Source organism: Panthera leo, chromosome D1 (genome assembly GCF_018350215.1).
Source record: "Panthera leo isolate Ple1 chromosome D1, P.leo_Ple1_pat1.1, whole genome shotgun sequence".
Lineage (NCBI taxonomy): Eukaryota > Metazoa > Chordata > Mammalia > Carnivora > Felidae > Panthera > Panthera leo.
Window position 1 is genome coordinate 58590616 of NC_056688.1, and position 24026 is coordinate 58614641.

The 24026-nt window shown below is 36.2% G+C and overlaps 1 protein-coding gene and 1 non-coding gene across 5 annotated transcripts in view; both read left to right on the forward strand.

Moving 5' to 3' along the window:
- FCHSD2 (FCH and double SH3 domains 2) overlaps window positions 1–24026 on the forward strand; it is a 303773-nt gene that overhangs the window by 146838 nt on the left and 132909 nt on the right. For all 4 annotated transcript variants that reach the window (XM_042906961.1, XM_042906962.1, XM_042906960.1 and 1 more), the window contains 3 exons: window positions 1258–1334; window positions 11554–11698; window positions 23130–23263. In XM_042906961.1, coding sequence (XP_042762895.1) covers window positions 1258–1334; window positions 11554–11698; window positions 23130–23263 — 356 coding nt within the window. The remainder of the gene's footprint in view (window positions 1–1257; window positions 1335–11553; window positions 11699–23129; window positions 23264–24026) is intronic.
- LOC122201482 lies at window positions 22700–22805 on the forward strand. The gene has a single exon (XR_006194192.1). It is a non-coding gene; the product is annotated as a U6 spliceosomal RNA (small nuclear RNA).

A 24026-nucleotide genomic window follows, 5' to 3' on the forward strand; every position in this document is an offset into this window, starting at 1 on the left:
CTCATTGAAATAATGATAAATAGAAGCATTCAACAATGGATTTAATCAAGCCAAATTGATTTGGCAGTAGACCTTAGTAGAAAGGTGCCATGTATACAGTGCAGCATTGATTTTATTTGGGCAGCCTCTGCTTAATGTAGGCAGTCTGTTAATTAATGTGATTGTTCTTCATTTCAGCATTTTATTTATTCTATTTGAAGTTGCATGGAGAGAAGAGTGTCCTAAAGTTTATGATTTCTAATCCATTACATTAACACTATTAGGGGACCACATATGATCCCATCTAAAAGTAAGATATTCTGTGTTCAGAGTGAGTAGTTTAACCTTGCCAGTAAAAGTGTTCTCTGGGGTACCTGGGTGGCTCTGTCAGTTAAGCATCTGACTTTGTCTCAGGTCATGATCTCATGGTTCATGAGTTCAAGCCCCACATTAGTCTCGCTGCTGTCAGTGCAGAGCATGCTTTGGATCTTCTGTCCCACCCCTCCTCCCCCCCAGCCACTCTGTGCTCTTTTCTCTCTCTCTCTCAAAAATAAACAAACATTAAAAAAAAAAAATAGTCTTCTCTGTTCAAATCCTGATACCACTGTATCTATTGTAGATAAATATTCTGTTTTATCCACATTCATGTTGTATGGATAACAACATGTGGGTATATTTCTTTGTAAAACTAATTTCTATATTTGAAGTAATTTGTGCCATGGTATTATTTAAAAAGAAAAACCTTAAAATCTGTCTTGAATCAAAATGACTAATATGGAATAACACCAAGCTTTGTTCATTTCTTTTACAAGTGAATGCGTATCTGTCTGTTCCCAACTGAAAGTAATGGTGCCTTTCATGATCTGGGAGAGTTTGGGTTTAGAAATGCAGGGCGATGCCACCGCAGAGGAATGGTGGGAAATTGAGATGTCAAGCTGTGTAATCAGAGTTCTGCAGAGGTGGGCAGATGTGCAATCTGTGATATTCCAGAGGCGGTTTGTTTTTAGCTGGTCAAGTAATTTGGTGAAGTGGAAAGCATATCAACTAAGTTTCAGTTTTTTCATCCTTATAGTTACCCTTTCCTAAAAATGCACAGGAGAAGACTGTGACAATAATGAAACAAGTTATAATGTTCTGCCATTTATCATTGGTTCTTCTGAGTTAAATTTACATTTGGAAAGATGAAATTTGCCAAGTAACATATTTTAAGGAAAAGAGTTTTTTTAATGGCACAATACTTATTTTATAATACATATATATGTGTGTGTATTTTAACAGGGTATCCAGAAGTTGGCTAGTCAATATCTGAAGAGAGATTGGCCTGGAATAAAAACTGATGATCGGAATGATTACAGGTAACTTAATAAGTAGATCTTTCCTATTTTCTCTAAAAATAAGTTCGCTCAGAGCCATGTCATATAGATAATGTAGACTTCAGTAGTTTTAAAAAATTGCTTTTCTTTGCCACGTTTTTAGACATAATTTCAAAATTATCAGAAAATGTTAATGTTCCACAACATATGCAAATAATCTGTATAAAATAGTTTTCTTATGTGTTAAACCAAGATTGTGTTTTGTTTAATTAAAATGCATGTATGGAATTTTAAAGAAGGTAGATGACAGTGGAACACAAATTGTTTCCTGAATGACCTACAAATGAAACACGTTATTACAGTAATAATGAAAGAAGATTATAGTGTTCTGACATGTTTATTGATTCTTTAATTCCGAAATTCTAAATTTGGAACAATGAAATTTTGTGAGCCTAGGGGAAAGTTTCTAGGTTTTACACACACACACGCACACACACACACACACACACACACACACACACACAGAACAGGGTATACAGAAATTGGCCAGTCAGTATCCCACATACAAATTTTAAAGAAGGTAGATGACAATAGAATATAAATTGTGTCCTCAGTGACCTACAGATATGTTTAAAGTTATTGTAATATTTTATAATTTTGTTTAGGATTTGATGTCTTTTCTTTTCTTTTTTTGAAATTAATTTGGAAGTGATTGTTGGCTTTTATGCTCAAGACTGTCCTTAGTATTTATTAAGGGAACCAGAAGTCAGAGTCAAGATTTTAGACCTTGCAGTTAAAACTAATGCCCATGAAATGATAGCAGAGAACCCAGGATAATTAAGAACTCCGTATTCAAGTGTATGGCTTAGAGTCTGAATATGAAATCATGTTGCTGGATTGTCAGTGAAAACGGACATCAGATATTGTTAACAGGACTAGAAAACGGAAAGATAAACAATAAATGTAATAGTTCTTCACAATTGCAGGACTGACTTATAACTTGGAAGGTGGCATTATAGCTGTAAGTAATAGATTTATATAATTGCAATGTAGAATAATAAAGCAAACCAAGAAAATAAACAAAAATAGAGATTTTCTTGTGGACTTCCCAGTATCTTTAAAATTCAGCTAAGAGGGGAAGAGAGAGGATGTGAAATTCTAGGCAAAAGAGACAAGTAGAGCAAAAACCTTGAATGAGAGATACAACGTTAATATAGTTCAGTATTGTGAACATGAAGAAAGCCTGACCAAGGAAGAGATTGCTTGCTGGTGATAAAGAAGGACTCCAGCTTATATGTAGGTAGGGTATATGCTAAGTTTGTTTGAAATTCAGGATTCAGGTTACCAAAGAAGTAAGGATAAAAAGGCTCTGTTCCCTGGCTAGCTTGTACAACCTTATTTTTAAAAGTATGTTAAGCCAAAAAAAAAAAAAAAAAAAGTAGGTTAAGCCAACTTTTACTAAATATTTGCTAAATACCAGATACTGTGCTAGGAACTTCAGCTTATCTCTCATGCTTATCAAAACAACCCTGTGAGTTACATATAGTTATCTTCCTTTTATGTGTTAGGGAACTAAGTCTTGGGTTATATGCCTTGCTTAAGATCACACAGCTATTTAAACAGTCATTGATTTATTTATTCATGAGATAGATGTAAAGTATCTGCTATAGGGTAGCTGTTAAATTACACTTTAGGATCAGAGAGACTGTGAGGTGTGGTGCCTGTCCTTGTGGAGCTTACAGGAGATAGCTACTGTAAATAGTTGTGGTATTGGGTGAGGAGTGGAGAGTGCATTAGGACTGTAGAGGAAAACCTAGGCCTCTAGATCTGAGTCTCAAAGAACTTACAGGAGTTTGCCAGGGTTGGGCAAAAGGAATTCTAAGCAGAAGTAGCACCCTAAGGCATGAGAAAATATGGGTGTTAGGTAACTGTGCCGTCCAGCATGGCTGGTGTGAAGTATATGGGTTGGTGGGTGAGAGGAGGGGTAGACCTGGAGGATACACAGGCATCTTGAAGGACTGGAAACTGGACAACTGGAACACCACTTTCTCTTGGACCTGTTTTTTTTGGTTTTGTTTTTGTTTTTCAGTCTTTGAGGACAAGTTGTCACCCCTGTCTTAGTCTGTTCAGGTTGTTATAACAAAATTCCACAGCCTGGATGGCTTATAAATGACAAGTTTATTTCTCACTGTTCTGGAGGCTGGGAGTCTGAGACCAGGACGGGTTCTGGGGATGTTCCTCTTCTGAGTTGCAGGTTTCTCAACTTCTAGCATGTCCTTACATGGTAGAAGGGGTTTGGGAGCTCTGTGGGGTCTTTTTTAAAAGAGCACTAATCTGAGATGCCTGGGTGGCTCAGTCGGTTAAGTGACTGACTTCAGCTCAGGTCATGACCTCATGGTGCATGGGTTTGAGCCCCACATCAGACTGTCTGCTCTCAGCACAGAGAGCACTTCAGAACTTCTGTCCTCCTCCCTCTCTGCCTCTCCCTCGCTCACACTCTGTCTCTCTTTCAAAAATAAATAAACATAAAATAATTTTTTTTTTAATAAAAAATAAAGGGCAATAATCTGCCTATGACCTAATCACCTCCCAAAAGCCTCACCTCCTGGTACCATCATCTTTGTGGGTTAGGATTTCCACATAGGAATTTTGGGCAGACGCAGACATTCAGACCATAGCAAGTCCTTTCTTTATAAGTGTTTCTCAAAGTTCCCTCAGCTCACTAGTGACTGTTTTAAGTAATCTTATCTATCTTGTTCCTGTCTGTAAATATTGCCTATAAACTAGTAATGATCACATGTTTTTATTAACTCTTTAGCCTGGGGACCAAAGTCAACTGCCTCCAACTTTGACTTCTTTCTAGATCTCATCTTCTCTTAGGAATATTAAGTAGCTGCTTCTCTGCCTGTGATCTCTCCCTTTCATAATTTCATTAGTTGCAGTACCACCTTTTATATCTTTGTATCGCTTTATGTCTTTGTAAAATAGGCCTGCTGTCACTCCCCTGCTTGAAAATCTCCTGTGTTTCTCCTGGTCAATAGGATGAAATTTAAAATAAAAAAAAAAAAATATTCAAAGGCATGAAGAAACCTGGCCCCAGATTACCTTTCTCTCCTCATCTCTGTCCACTTCTTTTCTTATCCTTAGTTCCCTAATCTGTGAGCACCTCAAGCTATAGTTGTGTTGTAGTTACCACACCTCAACTACACTGAAATCAGTCATCCTCCTTGCCTTTACCTCTGTTACCTACACTTTTGGATATTCTTCCTTCTTACTAGCAAGAACAGTACTACATGAACACTTACTTATTAAACACTGTATTTTCTCCTTGTCATCAGTTACTGTATAAATGAATCTTAGACTTTGAGCTTATGTATCACATTTTCTAGAGTCTTCTTGATGTACACTGTTATATTTTTAGTCCTAGGGAGGATGTATAGTTTTGTTAATATATATATTTTTTTACTTTTTATTTTGAAATGTGCAGTTGGAAAAACTAATACCAAGAGTTCTACTTTTCACCCGGTTCTCCCAATGGTAATACCTTACATAACTGTAGTATGTATCAGAACCAGGAAACTTATATTGGTAAAGCCCACCAATCTAATTCAGAATTCACCAGTTTTACATGCACTCCTTTGTGCATGTCTTATATGCACTCATAAATTCTGTGGGGTTTTATCACATATGTAGATTTGTGTGACCATCATCACAGTCAGAATAAATTGGTTTATTTATTTATTTAATATTTTAGAGAGAAAGTGTGCACAAGCAGGGGTGAGAGGGGCAGAGGGAGAGAGAGAATCCCAAGCAGGATCCACACCCAGCACAGAGCCCAACACGGGGCTCCATCCCACGACCCTGGGATCATGACCTGAGCCAAAATCAACAGTCAGACACTTAACCAACTGAGCCACCCAGGCGCCCCAAGTTTGTTTCTTAATGATAATTCTTCCTGGTAAAGTTTTCTCTGTTTTCCATTGTAATACCCATATGGAAGATAGTTCACAGCACAGCATGATTTTAGATGGTATTTGGTGGATGACCATTTTTGAATTTTAGTAGTTATAACTTAATTATTATGGCAAGTGTCATTTGTTTTTCAGTTAGAATATGAAATTGTGAAATACATACATTTTAATTTAAAAGTTGAGTCATTGGGGCGCTTGGGTGGCTCTGTCAGTTAAGCATCTGACTCAATTTCGGCTCAGGTCACCATCTCAAGGTTCATGGGATTGAGCCCTGCATTGGGCTCTGCACTGACAGCATGGAGCCTATTTGGGATTCTCTCTCCCTCTCTCTGGCCTTTCCCTGCTCATGTACACACACACTCCCTCAAAATAAGTTAAAAAAAAACAGTGAGTTATTAAAAAAAAAAAGATAAGAAAATAATAGTGCAAGAGAAATGAGACCAAAATCATGTTAGACATACACAAAAGCCTTAGGATACACAAAGCTTGATACCTTTATTACAGTGAAGAGACCCTTCTCTTGTTGCTAGCGTTATTAGAGGGACCCAGAGCAATTTTATGTCAGGAGCAGAGGAGAGGTTTGGGAGCTAGATAGATTTGGGATTACATCTAGGCCTCATCATTCCCTCCTCTCTTTCCTCCACTAAATATGTATTGAGTGCCTTACATAGCATGCCAAACCCTGTTCTCGGTGCTGAGAATATAAGAGTGAATAAAACAGTGCTTCTGCTGCATGGAGCCTACATTCTAGTGAGAGAAAACAAGACAGTAAAACATATGAATAATTAAACATTATGTGTTGGTTTGAGTAGCCATAAATGAGATGGAATCAATTGACAGAACAGATTTTAGGAAAATGAAGAATTTGGTTTTGGACATTATAGTTTTAACGCCTATTAAACGTCCAAGTTGGATATGTTAAATAGGCAATGGAGGAGAGGAAAGCTGTCTGGGCTGGAAACAAAAATTCAGGAATAGTTAGTATATTGACAGTATTTAAAACCGAAAGCCTGGATACTCATATTTGAAGAATAAGTGTAGTTAGAGAAGAGAAGCAGCTTGGGGATTAACTTTGGGGGCACTCCAACATTTACAGAGCAGTGAGATGAAGAGGAACTAGCAAAGAAGATTAAAGAGTGGCTAGTGAAGTAGGAGTAGGTCAAGAGAGAATGATGTCTTAGAAGCTGAGGAAAGAACGCTTTTCAAGAATAAACTAGGTAAATTATGCTGATAAATTGAATAATAGGACCAAAGCTTGAATTGACTATTGGGTTAGCCATAAGGAGATTTTTGATGACCTCGCAAAGCACTTTCAGAAGAATGGTGGAGGCTAAGGCCTTATTTAAGTTAAATCAAGAAAGTCCAGGATCAGAGGGAGTAGAAACAATAATTTCTGACTGTTTTCTCAAGGAGTTTTGTTGTTAAAAGGAGCAGGCATTGGGGTGGTAGCTAGAGAGAAATGGAGGGTTGATAGAGGATTTTTGTTTTCAATTTTTAAGTTTATTTCTGAGAGATAGAGACAGAGTGTGAGCAGGGGAGGGGCAGAAAGAGAGGGAGACACAGAATCCGAAGCAGGCTCCAGGCTCTGAGCTGTCAGCACAGAGCCTGATGCGGGCTGGAACTCATGAACTGTGAGATCATGACCTGAGCTGAAGTCAGAGGCTTAACTGACTGAGCCACCCAGGTGACCCTGTTTGTTTGTTTGTTTGTTTTTTGTTGTTGTTGTTTAGATGGGAGACATTATAGCATATTTAGAGATCCATCCAATAGAGAGGGAAAAGTTGATGTTGTAGGAAGAAGCACAATTACTGGATTGCTATTCTTAAGTTATAGATTGTAGTGTAAATACGAAGGGTTGGCCTTCAGAGCACAGGTAGTTCTTCCAAGTAAAAAGAAAGATGACAGAGTGTATGGGTGCAGAAGTAGGGAGATTGGTAAATGTGGTGAGACATGTAGGCATTGTCTTCTGGTAGCTTCATTATCAGCTGAAAGTGTGGTCATAGTAGAGGTGTGAGATGAGAGGAAAAAGTGGGAAATAATTGTGTAGAAGATTGAGAGAATAAGAGGATTTAGGGGAATATAGTAGAATTGCTGCGTAGCACTAAGGAGTTACTAGAATGTATTAGACATCAATTTAAACTGAGACCAGGCAGCATGATTATGGTTTTTTCCAGTAACATTCTGCCACATGGAGACTGGTACAGTGTAAACAGAACTTTGGATTTAACCAAGGTTGAAATTTTATTTTTAAAGTTTATTTATTTTTGAGAGAGAGAGAGTGTGCATGTGCACACAAGTGGGGGAGGGGCAGAGAGAGAGAATCTGTTAGCGCAGATCCGAATGCCTGGCTCATACTTCCAAACTGCTAAATCATGACCTGAGCCGAAGTTGGATGCTTAACGACTGAGCCATCCAGGTGCCCCCAGGGTTGAAATTAGATTAGAATGATAGAAAGAGAAAGGGGCAAGGGTAATAAGTATATATACATAGGGAGTGGTTATAATGGTGGAGCATAAAACCATCTGGATGAGGAGCTGAGAAGGGAAATATGAGACAGGGAAGAGACGGGAAGGGGGGTAAGATAGAATGGATTGTGGATTCCAGTAGAGTTTAAATAATTGTTGGAGTCAGAATCCTAAAGAGAATGAGTGAAAACAGCAGGTGTTGGTCAGAGATTAGATGGTTACTTTGGGATTGGTTAGTGGTAATGGCAAAGTCTAGGTTATGACCATGGGAGTCCTGTTTCCAGGTGAGTAGCCTTAGGAAAATTCTGCAGTCTTTCTGAGCCTTACTTTTCTCTTCTGAAAAATGGGAATAATGCTTATTTTGCAAAGTTCACATGAGAATTAAATGATAATGTAAATGTAAAAATATATGACATATAGTATCTAGCATGTGATAGTTTCTTAAAAGAATTTCCTTCCTTTCTGTCATAATTTTGAGCCTCATTTCATGACCTGTGCAGAATAGCAAAATACCATACATGCTTAGTATCTTATGCCACAAAATTACATATATGGAGCCTAGTGAAATAAAAATATGTAAAAATCGCTCTACACCCATTATTATTTTTCCTCAGTTTAATGAAAAATACCACTACCATTGCAACTATCACTATTATGTTAACAAGCACTAACATTTCTACTACAGTTCTGCTTCTGTTACTATTTATTCATTAAAAGAATCTCTGCCAAGGGTTTTTACTTCATTTGCATTTACTGTTATAAAATAACCCTGTGAGATACATGGTGCTGGTATTTTTGTTATTTTCTCCATTTGCCAGTTGAGGAAATGAAAGTATAGTGAAGTGTGCTATATATGATTATTTTGGTTGAACTAGAACTTGAACCCAGGTCTTCTGATTAACTTGTAACTAAATTATTTTCTTGTCATGGTGTCTCATTATATAGAATATGTTTGCATGCTATAGATCTGCTACTCTCCAACGACCTCTTTTTAAACTTTACAAGGATTTTTCTTTTTATTGTATAGTCTTCGTAATATATATATCCATTCATTTTTTTCATGCAGTATGTATTTTCATAACCTTTCTAAATCTTAGGCCATGTGTTTAGGCCCTAGGAATACAATAGTGAGACAGACATGTACCCCTACCTTCATGAAATATTCACTATAGTGAGAGTGACAGACATTGACTAACAATTACATAAAAATATGTATAATTGAAGGAAAAGTGCTGGAGCCATGTAACGAATAACAGAGAGGAACTTGATGGAGTCTGGGTTGGGTTGGTGGTGATCATGAAAGACTTCTCTAAGGAAGTTATATTTAAGCTGAGATTTGAGGGATGAACAACAGTCAACTAGGTGAAGACTGAAAGGGAAGAGAGTGCTCCCTATGAGGAGAACCTGGATGAAGGGATCCTCCCTCCCTTCCTCCCTCCCACCTTTCCTTCCTTCCTTCCTTCCTTCCTTCCTTCCTTCCTCCCTCCCTCCCTCCTTCCCTCCCTCCCTCCCTCCCTTCCTTTTCTCTTTCCTTCCTTTCTGTCACATTTCATAGTGCTTCTTTCTCATTTTAATTATGATTTTAAAATGTATTTTAAGTGCAAATTGATAACTACAAAGCACAGTACTGAATTTTTCTCTCTGCATTCTCTGAACAGTTTGGACTGTTTAGGAGGGGCTGTGGTGAGTTTACATCCCAGGTTCCATCAGTTGTCATGCAGGCTATGGGCAACTTTAATTTTGCTGGTTTTTTTTCCCCAGCTTTATTGAAAAATAATTGACATATATCACTGTAAGTTTAAGGTATACAGCTTGATGGTTTGATTTACATATACTGTGAAATGATTACCACAATAGGTTTAGTTAACATCCATCATCTCATATTCATTTTGCTTTTGTGTTAACAGCTTTTGCTGGCACCATACACTGAATCTTTTTTCCAAAGGGAATGTGATATACTTCTGGTTAAATAAAAGAATATTTCCATCTAAACTAATTCATTTGATGTATTACAAAACCTAATCCACTATATAAACTAATCATTTTCTTATTTGAAAAATATAGTTACAATGTTTCTTAGTTCTTTTATTGTTTAATTTATTTATGAGACACAGAGCATGCACGCACATGGGCTGGGAGGGGCAGAGAGAGAGAGAGAGAGAGAGAGAGAGAGAGAGAATCCTAAGCAGGCTCTCTCTCCGCTCAGTGTGGGGCTCGATCTTGGGAATGTGAGATCATGACCTGAGCCAAAATCAAGAGTTGGACAGACATTTAACTAACTGAGCCACCCAGGCACCCCAAGGTTTTTTTAGTTCTAAGTAGCAGCATTTATGTAGCACAAGGTATCATACATTGCTATAGTAGAAAATCCATGTGGCACAAGAAGGAAAATCTTAGGAGATGAATATTATTTTTTTTTTTTAATTTTTTTTTTTCAACGTTTTTTATTTTATTTTTGGGACAGAGAGAGACAGAGCATGAACGGGGGAGGGGCAGAGAGAGAGGGAGACACAGAATCGGAAACAGGCTCCAGGCTCCGAGCCATCAGCCCAGAGCCTGACGCGGGGCTCGAACTCACAGACCGTGAGATCGTGACCTGGCTGAAGTCGGACGCTTAACCGACTGCGCCACCCAGGCGCCCCAGGAGATGAATATTATAATCCATCAGTGCAAGCATCTCATTTTTTTTTTTTTTAATTTTTTTTTTAACGTTTTATTTATTTTTGAGACAGAGAGAGACAGAGCATGAACGGGGGAGGGGCAGAGAGAGAGGGAGACACAGAATTGGAAGCAGGCTCCAGGCTCTGAGCCATCAGCCCAGAGCCTGACGCGGGGCTCGAACTCACGGACCGCGAGATCGTGACCTGAGCTGAAGTCGGCCGCTTAACTGACTGAGCCACCCAGGCACCCCAAGCATCTCATTTTTTAAAAACAAAATACCCTCCATTGTTATGATAAGTTATAAAATATGTTTAGCTAGTGCAGGTGCATACTAGAACTGACTAAGGAATTAGCAAAGTAGAAGAGAAGCTTTGAAAAGGACATTAGCTACAAAAAGCAAAAGATGAATAATTCTTTGAATTTCCCAAGAGATTGCTGAGCACATTTATCAAGTAAAGGTGATAGGAATTGCTTGGAATGATTCCAAGCCACAATAGGATGCTGGCTAAGCATTGTTACAACACAGAAACAGATGTAGAACATTGCTACCATAGAACTCTTTTGTCAGAGAAATAGACTTCTCAAGTATGTAAGCAATTGTTTATGATTTTTTTCCAGCTATATCAATTTATGTAAGAGAATAATATGATGTAGTTGAAAGAGAATCTACTTTAGAGGTACTCAACCTTCATCTATATCTCAGTACTACCACACTCTTTTGTGCTCTAGGGTGATTTTTTCTAAATCTGTCTAAGGCTTGCTCAGTTACCCCATCTCTAAAATTAGGAAAATATCTTAATGAAATAATGAAACTTGATATCCATAATGATGACCCTGAGACAGTGAAAGGTCTGGATGGTCTGAATTCACTAATTTTTATAGCATTAGCTTTGTCTGGAATTGCAATCCTTTACTCCATTACCAAGAATAGCTAATGAATCAAGATAGTCATTGCAGAGATATAAAGGAATAAAGTATATGTTGTGTTTCTCCCTTTATATGATAAAAATTTTACTACCTATATATATATAAACCACTATAAATACACTTTCAACTATAAAGAAAACATCCATTCTGTTTCACAGTGCTAGCCAGTAAGCATAAGGTTAGCCAACTTTTTTCCTTTTCCCTGCCTAATACTTTTCTGTCCCTCTTTGAATTTAGGAGCATGTATCCTGTTTGGAAATCTTTTCTTGAGGGAACAATGCAGGTAGCCCAGTCTCGGATCAATATATGTGAAAACTATAAAAACTTCATTTCTGAGCCTGCAAGGACAGTGAGAAGCTTAAAAGAACAACAACTAAAAAGGGTATTGTTTCTATTCTTTTCTTATATGCATTTTAATATCTAAGTGCTCCATTTGTAATCTGTAAGGTTATGTTAAATTGCATTTAACACCTTGAGCTTTTCTATATGGTCACAAATATTTCTGATTTCAACATGGACTTTTTGATTTCAACATGTTACTAGGATTTTTTTATTTCATCATATTCTTTCTAACTGCTGTGTTTTATTAACTGACAAAAGTGAGTATAATTTGAATCTGGATATTCTGAAAAGGTCAATGAATACTTCTTACAAATACCACTTTTCATCCTAATTCAAGTAAATAGATTTACTTAGTTGTACAACATTGTTATAGTTCAGTGTATAATAATGTAGTTAAATGTTATTAATCCCACTGAGTCTTGAAAAAATTCATCTTGGTTTTAACTTGAGTCATTTTGCATAATAATTTAAAGGAAGTTGACACATTTTGACCAAATATGTGAAACTTATTTTCTTATTTTTCACCTAATAAGAAAACTTATTACCAAAAATGGTGTACTCTAAAGTTTAATTATATAGGTTATATAAAATTAAAGTTTTCAAATAGATCTACTTCTTTGATTATACAGAAATCAAAAATTCATAGAAAAAAATCACTATTAAATATGTTTATGAAGTGCTTGCTATTGAAGGTAGTTGATTGAATTGTATCCTTTTTTGGAGATAGAGTTACAAATACAAATTATTATGATGCCTAATAAGTAATTAAATTATTCCTATGGAAGTATCAATACTTTAAAAAATATTAAAGTAATCATTTAAGGAAATAGTCATTCAAAAACCATCCAGTGTTTTAATTCTAATTATCATTTGGATTTTCAAAATTGTTTTACAAAATCTAAAAAAACTAATTTTCCTTGTTTGCCAAAGATGATATTTGTAGCATAAAATCAGTATGTTAAATGTATTTTGTGTTTATATAAAATTTTCATCTCTTTCAAGCACTTGTGTAATATCAGTTGGTTTTAACATATCTGTATAGGAATGCCTTTTTTTAGCTCAAAATTACCTTTTCAAAACTACATAACCACTGACCAAACAATGCTTTTGAGTTGTGAAAATATGTGTTGTGTGTGTGTATATATATGTATATATGTATGTATGTATAAAACCCATACATGTATGCAGAGAGAGGGTAGAAGATAGAGGCAGAGAATTTATACTAGCGTAATTTCCTAACTGGGAGGAAATACTGCGTTTCACATAGCCAATGCATTGACCAAATCTAATTGAATTACTGGAAAATTCTACTTTTCTCAATATCAGAATATTTTGAAAGAGTTTCTCTTCCATTGGGAGAATAGTCTCTGTCCCGAATTTAACCAGCGTTCCTGGGCAGAGAATGTTTGATGAGATTTGACAAGTCCTCATATCTGTGAATTATATAATATTATAGCTGGAAAAAAATGGTGTTTATGTTCCATCTAAGCAGTTGTTAGACGTTAGGTACATATTAGGTGTGCCCTTTACAACTCTGAGATTACAGATGACAGAAACCTATTTCAAACTAGTTTAAGCCAAGAAAATAATGTATTAGCTTGGATAACTGAAAATTCCAGGGGTGGATCAGATGGTTAAATGATGGTATTAGAATTCAGTCCTTCTTTCCATCTAGTAGGTCTGTTTTCCCCTGAAGGCTTCATTCTTTTTTTTTTTTTTTTTTTTTTTTTTTTTTTTTTTATTTTTTAAAATCTACATCCAAATTAGTTAGCATATAGTACAACAATGATTTCAGGAGTAGATTTCTTAATGCCCCTTACCCATTTAGCCCACCCCCCCCCACAACCCCTCCAGTAACCCTGTTTTCCATATTTATGAGTCTCTTCTGTTTTGTCCCCCTCCCTGTTTTTATATAATTTTTGTTTCCCTTCCCCTATGTTCTTCTGTTTTGTCTCTTAAAGTCCTCATATGAGTGAAGTCATGATTTTTGTCTTTCTCTGACTGACTAATTTCACTTAGCATAATACCCTCCAGTTCCATCCACATAGTTACAAATGGCAAGATTTCATTCTTTTTGATTGCCGAGTAATACTCCATTGTATATATATATCGCATTTTCTTTATCCATTTATCCATCAATGGATATTTGGGCTGTTTCCATACTTTGGCTATTGTTGATAGTGCTGCTATAAATATGGGGGTGCATGTGTCGTTTTGAAACAGCACACCTGTATCCCGTGGATAAATTCCTAGTAGTGCAATTGCTGGGTCATAGGGTAGTTCTATTTTTAGTTTTTTGAGGAACCTCCATACTGTTTTCCAGAGTGGCTGCACCAGCTTGCATTCCCATAAAGGCTTCATTCTTTAGCAACTCTCCACATGGTGGCCCCCAAATGAAGGATTTATAAATCTTATAGCAATCCCTCACTTTGCATTGTCCCAAAAGTTCCAATGAAATTTCCCAAATTGAGGCTCATTGGCCTGTCTTGGGTTACCAAGACCCCCACGTTGGGGTTTACAGTCCTCATGTAAACTATATGTACTAAAAATGGGGAAAGATAATTTTCCAAAAGAAAATTGAGATGGATTTCCAAAGGAAAAACAAGGGAAATAAAGACAGAGCAAGCAAAACAACAGATAGCCACTGTAGTTGGCTTCTCCAATTGTACTTCCCAAGCTTTACAACAAATTGACACCATATAGGATAAATAGGTGATCTATTCTTTTTCCTTTGCTTCTCTAACCTTTCCCCCATTTTTTTTTTTTTTTTTTTGCCTTTTGGATTAATTGTGTATTTTTCATTTCTTCTTTTTTTTTTTTTAACTTTAGTGTGATAAGAACAGTTAACATGAGATCTACCTTCTTAACAGATTTTTAAGTCTACAATACAGTATTGTTATCTATAGGCACAATGTTATACAGCTAATCTTGGGTTTACTCATTTAGTATAACTGAAATTTTGGTCGGTTAGCAGTTCTTTCTTTCCTCTTCTTCCAGCCCCTGCTGACCAGAATTCTATTCTTTGCTTCCATGAGTTTTACTATTTTAGATACTTCATGTAAGTGGAATCATGCAATATTTGTTCCTTTGTGACTGGCTTATTTCATTTAGGGTAATGTCTTGCAGGTTCATCTATGTTGTTGCATATTGTAGGATTTCATTCCTTTTTAAGGCTGAATAATACTCACTATGAGTATATGCTACATTTTTATACATTCATGCATTGCTCAATACTTTGATTGTTTCCTTACTTTGGCTTTTGTGAATAGTGCTGCTGTGAACATGGGGTGCTAATATCTCTTTGAGATCCTGATTTCAATTATTGTGGATAAATACTCAGAAGTGGGATTGCTGGATCATATAGTAGTTCTATTTTTAATTTTTTGAGAAACTGCCATACTGTTTTCCTTATTGCACCATTTTGCGTTCCCAGCTGTGTATAAGGGTTCCTGTTTCTCCATAACTTCACCAATGGTTATTATCTTTTGGGTTTTTTTTTTTATATGTATGTAATAACTATCCTAGAAGTTATGAAGTATCTCACTGTGGTTTTGACTCGCATTTTCCAGATGATTAGTGACATTGAACAATCTCACATTTTTCTTTTCTTTTTTTAAAAGTAATCTCTACTCCCAACATGGTGTTTAAACTCATGAACTAGAGATCAAGAGGCACGTGCTCTACTGTCTGAGCTAGCTAGGCACTGCACTTGTATTTTTTTATTATCAATTTTTGCTCCACTATTAGCTTTTTAATTTTATAATTTTGTATTATTCTTTTACTAGTTACCGTAGAGACTCCAGTATGCCTCCCTGACTTAGTCCAGTTTATCTGGAATTGGTACTTATACTATTCTCCAGACTTTCAATTAATTTAATAAAGTTTACCTGGAATTAGTATTTACTACCTTATACACAATATAAAAATCTTCCAACAGTGTAATTCCATTTGCCTCCCCATTATAACTTTTGTGCTGTCAGACCTTTTGAATTTGTTCATATGACATTTGTACTTTTTATGCATTTTCTCTATTTCCATCTTTTTTTTCTTTCTGTACTTCAGTCTGAGTATTTTCTACCAGTGTCTTACAGTTCATTAATATTCTGTTTTAAGCTATTTCCAATCTGCTTTTAAAACATATTTTGGAGTCTTAATGTATTTTTCAGTTCTAGAATTTTTATTTTATTTTTTAAAAACCAATTCTGTGTTTCTGGTGAAGTTGTTCTCCATGTTTTTCCTTTATTTTCTTAAATAGGTTACTCCTAATCTCTGGTTCATGATTCCGCTGTCGAAATCACTATAGGTCTCCTTTTTTTTTTTTTTTTTTTAAGTTTATTTATTTATTTTGAGAGAAATAGAGTGTGGCTCTGTACTGTCAGTGCAGAGCCCAATATGGGGCTCAATCCCATGAACGGTGACACCATGACCTGAACCAAAATCAAGAGTCAGACACTTAACTGACTGAGCCACCCAGGCACCCAAGGCCTTTTTTTTTAGTCATTTACTGTTTTTCTTGGGTTTTGGTTATGCCTCATAATGCTGGACATTGTGAATAAAAATTATAGAGGCTCTGGAATATGTTTTTTATTTCCAAAGAGAGTTAAATTTTCTAGCAGGCAGATAGAATACTGTCAGGTCACCTTGATCCTGTTAGGGTCTGGTTTTAGCCTTTCTTAGGGCTGTTCTGTTTCACCATTGTCCATATTTTGGTATAGGGTGCCTACCAAAACCCTTCTACTTTGACAAGACTTGACTCTAACCTCTGTCTTCTCCACATCATGTAGCTGTTCTGACCCTCTGGTACTTGCTCAGCTTATTAGCCTTTCAGCTGCTCTTCTTTACTGGATTTCTTGGGGTTTTACCCCATACATGCCACTTAGAAGTTAACTGATGACTCGGGGAAATTGCATACAGATCTTTGGGCTTGCTTCTCTGTAGCACCCTTCTTACCAGAATTTAGCCTCTCAAGTTTTTCCTCTTGTAGCATCCTTAAACTCTGACCTCTGTTTCCTTAATCTAATAAGATTGCCTGTTTCTCTGTACCCTGATTCGACAAATGCCCGAAGAAAAAAAGTCACCTTAAATGTAGAGCTTACCTAGCTGGGCTTCCCTTCTTCCATATATCATAGTCCTGTAAGTCCAGTGTATGCTGGTATCTTTTAAAAACCTGTTTTGTCCAACTTTTACAATTTCCAGACTAGAAGAAGGTAGTCTGAAACAACTTGTTTTGTCATTATCACAACGAATTATGTTTTCCCTCAATAACATTTTAATGGTCATGTTCTTTTAAAAATTTTCTCTATTGTGTCAGTTTTCTAAGACGTGGGGGTAAATTCAGTCATATTACAATTAAAAAACGTCTGTCTATTGTGATTATAACGAGAATAATATTATGGCTTTTTCGAAATGATTTTCTGTATGCTGGCATTTGCTTATAAAACAAAACAAGAGCCATAATAATCTAAGACTTTTGCCATTTTTAAAAATTGAGATATAATTCACATAACATGAATTTCAGGTGTATAATGTAATGATTTGATATTTATATATATTGCAAAATGATCACCATACTAAGTCCAGAAGTCCAGTTAACATCCATCATTGTATTAATTATTAGTAATACTTCAGTTCATATCTTTCTCATGCAAACTAGAGTTTATGTTTCTTTGAAATAGTTGGGATTTACATTTGGATAACACTTTAGAGTTTGTAAACTGCTACCATATCCATTATAGTCTCATTTGATTTTCCTATCAACTTGTTAGGTATATTAATCTTATTATTTTACAAATGATAAAACCCAGCCTAAAAAATGTTAAAGAGACTTAGTAGTAAATAACACAGCAGAAACTTGAATATACTGCTTCCTAATTCCAAATCCTATGCAATCTTCTAAAAACACTTGAACTTTAATATTTAAATAAGTTTACAGAAAAATACATACAATTCCTTTACCTTAGTAGACTACTTAATTATCTTACTCCTTTTATCTTCTTAGTTTTTGCAATAGTTACGATTAATACATCGATCATTTTTTAGCATATCCCATTTTCTTCATTCTATTTCCTAATTAATTGTTCATGTTTCTATGCAATCTTTGTGTTTACTATTTTTAATTCCTGAATGAATTTTTTATTTGTTCTACTTTATTTAATCATACCTTTGTTTTTGGACATTACCACTAAGTCTGCAATAAAAATTAACTTTTTCTTTGAAGTTACTTCCTTAGCATGAATTTCTAGGACATGACTACTAGGTTAGAGAATCAACTGATTTGTGGGACTTTAATGTATTGGCTCAAGTTGCTATTTCATTTTTATTCCTCTCTTCAAGTTATTGCCAAGTATATCTTATTCTAAGATCTGTGTCATACTTAGGTATCATACTTCTAATTTCTTCACTAGAATTCTAGTATCCAAGTTTGTCACCATTTTATATAATACCTTATCCTTAAGGTAAACTTGTATATTCATTTCTGTGTCTGCTCAGTGCTGATAACTCTTGGTAAAGAGCTGGGCTTATACCATACCAAGTCTTTTCTTAACATATAGGCATTATTAAGCTTCTTTTTAAGTATATAATTTAGTCCCCTCAGAAAACTGGATTCCTATGAAGAAATTTAATCTAAATTTGGAAAGGAAATCCTAGGTAATCTTTTTCTTTGCAAATTAAGTTTTATGACTTGTATTTAACAAATATTTTTGGTGCAGGCATATCTCAAAAACATTGTGGGTTGGTTTCATACCACTACAATAAAGCAAATATTGCAGTAAAGTGAGCCAAATGAATTTTTTTGTTTCCCAGTGTATATAAAAGTTATGTTTACCCTATACTGTAGGCTATAAGTGTGTGGTAGCTGTGTCTAAAAAAAAAAAACAAAAAAACACAATGTACATACCTTAATTTAAAAATACTTTATTGCTAAAAATGCTATCTATCATCTGAACTTTCAGTGAGTCATAATCTTATTGCTGATAGAGGGTCTTTGCCTTGATGTTGGTGGCTGCTGATGATCAGGGTGGTGGTTGCTGAAGGCTAGTGTGGCTGTGGCAATTTCTTAAAATAAGACAACGAAGGGGTGCCTGGGTGGGTCAGTCAGTTAAGCATCTGACTTCGGCTCAGGTCATGATCTCACAGCTCGTGTGTTCAAGCCCCACATCAGACTCTATGCTGACAGCTCAGAGCCTGGAGCCTGCTTCAGATTCTGTGCCTCCCTCTTTCTCTTTGCCCCTCCCCTGCTCATGCTCGTTCGTTCTCTCTCTCTCTCTCTCTCTCTCTCTCTCTCTCTGTCTCAAAAATAAACATTAAAAAAAAATAAGACAACGAAGTTTGCTGCATCCATTGACTCTTCCTTTCACACACAATTTCTCTGCAGCATGTGGTGGTGTTTGATAGCATTTTACCTATAGTAGAACTTCTTCGACAATTAGAGGCAATCCTCTCAAACACTGCTGCTGCTTTATCAACTAAAATTATGTAGTATTCTAAATTGTCATTTCAACAGTCTTCACCAGGAGTAGATTCCTTCTCGAGAAACCACTGTCTTTGCTCATCCATAAGAAGCAGTTCCCCATCTATTCAAGTTTTATCATGAGATTGCAACAATTCAGATACATCTTCAGGCTCTACTTCAAATTCTAGTTCTCTTGCTATTTCCACCACATCTACAGTTCTTCCACTAAAGTCTTGAATCTTCAATTTGTAAAAAATGCAGTATCTGCAGCGCAGGAAAGCAAAGTGCAATGAAATGAGGTATGTCCTTGTTTTGCTGTGTGCAGAGCACTTTCCTTTGACAAAAACTCAAATTGCTCTGACTTCAAACAGTTCATTTTGGTGATGGAAGACATTTGGTTAAGGATTTACTGAAGGCTAGGGAAGAATAGATCATAAAAGATCTCTTCATTGTACACATGGGCTATCTATCTAATATTATTTGATGAACAGTATCTTAGAAACTTATGTAAAGGGAAAGAAAAAACAAGAATAGAATCACCCTGAGTTTTCTGATGAGATTTTTGAGAAATCCTTTCAAAGATACGAACTATTATAAGGTCCCCCTGATATTGTCACATATAGAGAAAGTAATTTAATTGGTAGCCTTTTATAGATGAAAATGAATTAAGTAATCAGGTCTAAGAGATACATCTTATCCTTCGAAGGGTAGGCATATGAGCAGTGAGTGGCTGTGTGTGGGTCTGTGCACGTGTACGCACATATGTTCTCATGTACCCATGGTGTTCATTTGTGTGAATATACTGATATCCTAGCCACATGATGTGCAATCCACATGAAAAGCTTTGACCAACTGTGTTTAGTTTCCTCTCGAAATGCTCAACTTAGCAGACCCTTTCCGTGCATGTAAATCACCACAGGATTCTTGAGCTTGCCTTCATTGATTAGTTTTTCTGAGGTGTCAAGTTCTATTGTTTTGGATGAACATTTTGGTTATAAATGCCTTATACCTGACTCCTCTTTTAAATAATCTGTCTCATTTTCCCATTAAACATGGTTTTCAGACCATGCCCCAGTTTTTGGATCTTATTTTTATTTGTATGTATGTATGTATGTAAATCTATGCCCAACACGGGCCCAAACTCATGACCCCAAGATCAAGAACCGCATGCTCTTACAAGAGGTTTGTTGAGGTGCTGGGTAATCCAGTCAGTTAAACATCCAACTCTTTATTTCAGTTCAGGTCATGATCTCACAGTTTGTGAGTTTGAGCCTCCTGTCAGGTTGCACAGAACCTGCTTGGAATTCTCTCTCTCCCTCTCTCTCTCTGCCCCTTTCCTGTTCATGCACATGCACATGCACGCTCTCTCTCAAAGTAAATAAATAAACAAGAGGTTTATTTGTGATAAGGACTATTAAAAATTAAAGGGAAAGACAGATTTTTCTACAAGATAAAAGCTTACTATTTTAGTGTATCTATAAAATGAAATATTATTCAGCCATAAAAAGAAATGGAGAAATAATACATGATACAACATAGATGAACCCTAAATACATTATGTGAGGACTTAGGACATATAAGGCCACATAGTTACATGATTCCATTGATAAATGAAATGCAGGAAATTCATAGAGACAGAAAGTAGATTAGTGGTTTCCAGAGACTAGGGATAGGGGAAAATGAGGAGTGACTGCTAATCGGTATGGGGTTTCTTTTTTGGGTGATGAAATGTTCTGGAATTAGACAGTGTAAATGGTTGTACAACCTTATAAATATACTAAAACCCACCAAATTGTATACTTTTAAAGGACGAATTTTGTGGTATGTGGATTACATATAAATTTTTTTAAAGCTTACTATTTTAAGATAAAGTATCTCTACATGAGTTGTCACAAAACTGGGGTAGGTACTATAATGGATTAACATGGTAAATGATAGCATCACTTTCTCACTTTATGACTTTGGGTAAATTATTTAACCACTTTAAGTCTATTTCCTTATCCTAAAATAGGACTAGTATGAACACTTTTACCAGAGTCATTTGGAAGAGTAAATGTGATAATATTTATTAAGTACTAAACTTAGTGCATTCTTCCTATGTGCCCATAGGGAGTCTTCTTAAGTTTAACGAAACATTGAGACTGTCATGATTATTGTAGGCCATACCTGGTATGAGATTAACTTAGAAGGACATTAGAACAGGGAACACAGTTAACCAGCAGGGCAGTGTCTAGTGCTAGTATTTAGTTCTTTCACTGGTGTATGTCTCAGTCTACATAGCCAACCACGGTTATTCTGTTTGGTTCCTCAGGTAAGAGATCTAGGGCAAGAGAATGAGAGAGAATGTACAGGGGTAGCCACAGGGCCTAAAGGAGACTAAAAGCTTTTATGACAACTTTACAGACAGAGCTTCCAAAGTCTATGAGAAGGACACATCCAGACACAGGAATTACAATACTCAAAAAAGCCTAAAGCCAGGGCTTCTCCACCAGATATTTATAGTTCATTTGTACTTTGATGCAGTTTGCCTGTCGGGTTCATAAGTAGTGTTACCAAATAACACAGTTGACATTGTGTCTTCATCAGGTTTCTGTTGAAACAGAGACCTAGAAAGTTAAGCAAGGGTCCAGTTTTCATGCAGAGGAGAAAGAAGTGGCTTTTTAACCCTTTATTCACAGCCTGACACTTGATAAGTGCTCAGTAAATATGCCCATAGAGAACCTTCCAGGTTTTGCACTTTCTGTAAAGTAGTCCCTTTTATTTGTTTAATATTTGTTTATTTATTTTCAAGAGAGAGCACAAGTTGGGGGGGGGGGGGCGGCAGAGAAAGAGAGACACACACAGAATCCAAAGCAGGCTCCAGGCTCTGAGCTGTCAACACAGAGCCTGACGCAGGGCTCGAACCTATGAACCGTGAGATCATGACCTGAGCTGAAGTTGGACACTCAACTGACTGAGCCACCCAGGCACCCCAAAGTTGTCCCTTTCTTAACACCTAATAATTTCTGGGAAACTCTAGCCTGTATGTCACATGTGTAAGTTTGTGCTTTATCTATGCTATTCCAGTGTTCTTGCTCTATCTACTCCATGCTGTTCAGCCTGGCACAATAGTCCCTCACCAATATCTCCTCCTACTTTGCTGAGGTTTTTTGTCAGTCTCCACTAAATACTATTTCAGGCTCAGAAGTTTTTCAGTGAGAGCTTCCCTAAATTTGTCTCAGGCTGGCAAAACTTTTCAGTGGTTTGTTTCAAACTGGGAAAAATGTTTCCCCTTTGGATATCCAGAAGAGTTGCAAAGCAATGTTACTTTGGCCCAATTGTGTTATAAAAATTTATTGATTAAACATTTCTTCAAGTTAATTATGTCTGTCCCTTCTCTCAGAGTGTATAGATGTATCCAAAGAATTGAGCTGGCAGTAATTTTGAGTAGTAACTGTTATGTGGTACCCAGGTTTCTTGCTTCTCTTCATCTCGGACTTAATGTCAGACTTGTCAGATTTCTTTCCTTCTTTCCCAGAGTAGAATTCTTCACTACCTTTGCACCGTCAGTTCCCCAAACATGTAGAGACTTTATTAAGATTATGAAGAGTGCTCGCTTTGGCAGCACATATACTAAAATTGGAATGATACAGAGAAGATTAGTATGGCCCCTGTGCAAGAATTATGAAGAAATACAGAATTGCTTTGTTCTTTTGCCTTTATTGCCATGAAATCTCCAATAATAAAAGCATTTTCATTGTTGCTTTTCTTTTGCTTTACCTTACTGTCAGTCATCAGCGGCACTGTGGTTATTTCTCAAAGCAGAGTTGTTAAGCAAACTGGGACAATATTCAATACCTTACTTGAGATGGGAGTACCAGCTGTTCACTGGATTTTAATTTACAATTTGACGGAGACTAAAGTGCTGATTTTTCTCTTGGGTTTCCATCCTGAGGGCATGGTGCATAGTCCTTAGGACAAATTCATTTCGGTAAGCCTGAAAACTAATATCATAATAATTGTACTTTGTATTTTACAGTGTGTGGACCAGTTGACGAAGATCCAAACTGAATTACAAGAGACGGTGAAAGATTTAGCTAAAGGCAAAAAGAAGTACTTTGAGACTGAACAGATGGCTCATGCAGTACGGGAGAAAGCTGACATCGAGGCAAAGTATGTGTTTTAGCATTTCTGAAAAAGTAATTATGCAAATAAATGTTATTTTTGCCAGTACTTTGTTTTCTATTAATATAGGGCATAGACTCATTCTCAGGTTATCTTGGTTTCGTCTGACCTATAAATGTTACATACTTTCAAATTTTTCTTTCATATTGGCTGATCTCATTTCAATTAATACAGCAATAAGAGAATGTTTGATCAGTCAGTTTCACGTTCAATTGAATTATGGAAAGGAAAGAAGACAAATGAACATGGTATCAAAAGCTTAGCAAAAGCCTGTTGAAGTTGCTGTGGTATCTGAGTATCAGGATTTAAGAGCTTCATTTTTTTCATGCTAGACTCTAAATCAGTTGTATTTGGAAATCCCTGATCCTTAGCATGCCATTGAGGACCTTGGACATGTCAAATATATAAGAGCACTAACCTCAGTATAGAAACCCTGACTCAAGCACAGTTTCTCTCTTATGTGAAGTTCTAATACATACACTTTTTTAATGTGTGCTTTAGCAACTGTGTGCATTTTACTCTTCATATATGTGACTTATAAGTCCTTGATTTTGAGAATAATTAGGAAAAAAAGAAACTGGCATTTGGTACAGAAGGAACTGGCAGTTGGTAATAAAAAAGAGATCTAAAACAAGCCGTAGAGATTTTTGCTATGACAAGTTGAGGAAAGATAAAAAGTTTTTGAGAAAAAATAAACCTGTGTCATAGAATGGTACTCTAAAGAGGTCTGTGAGGAGAGCTGAGACTCCCG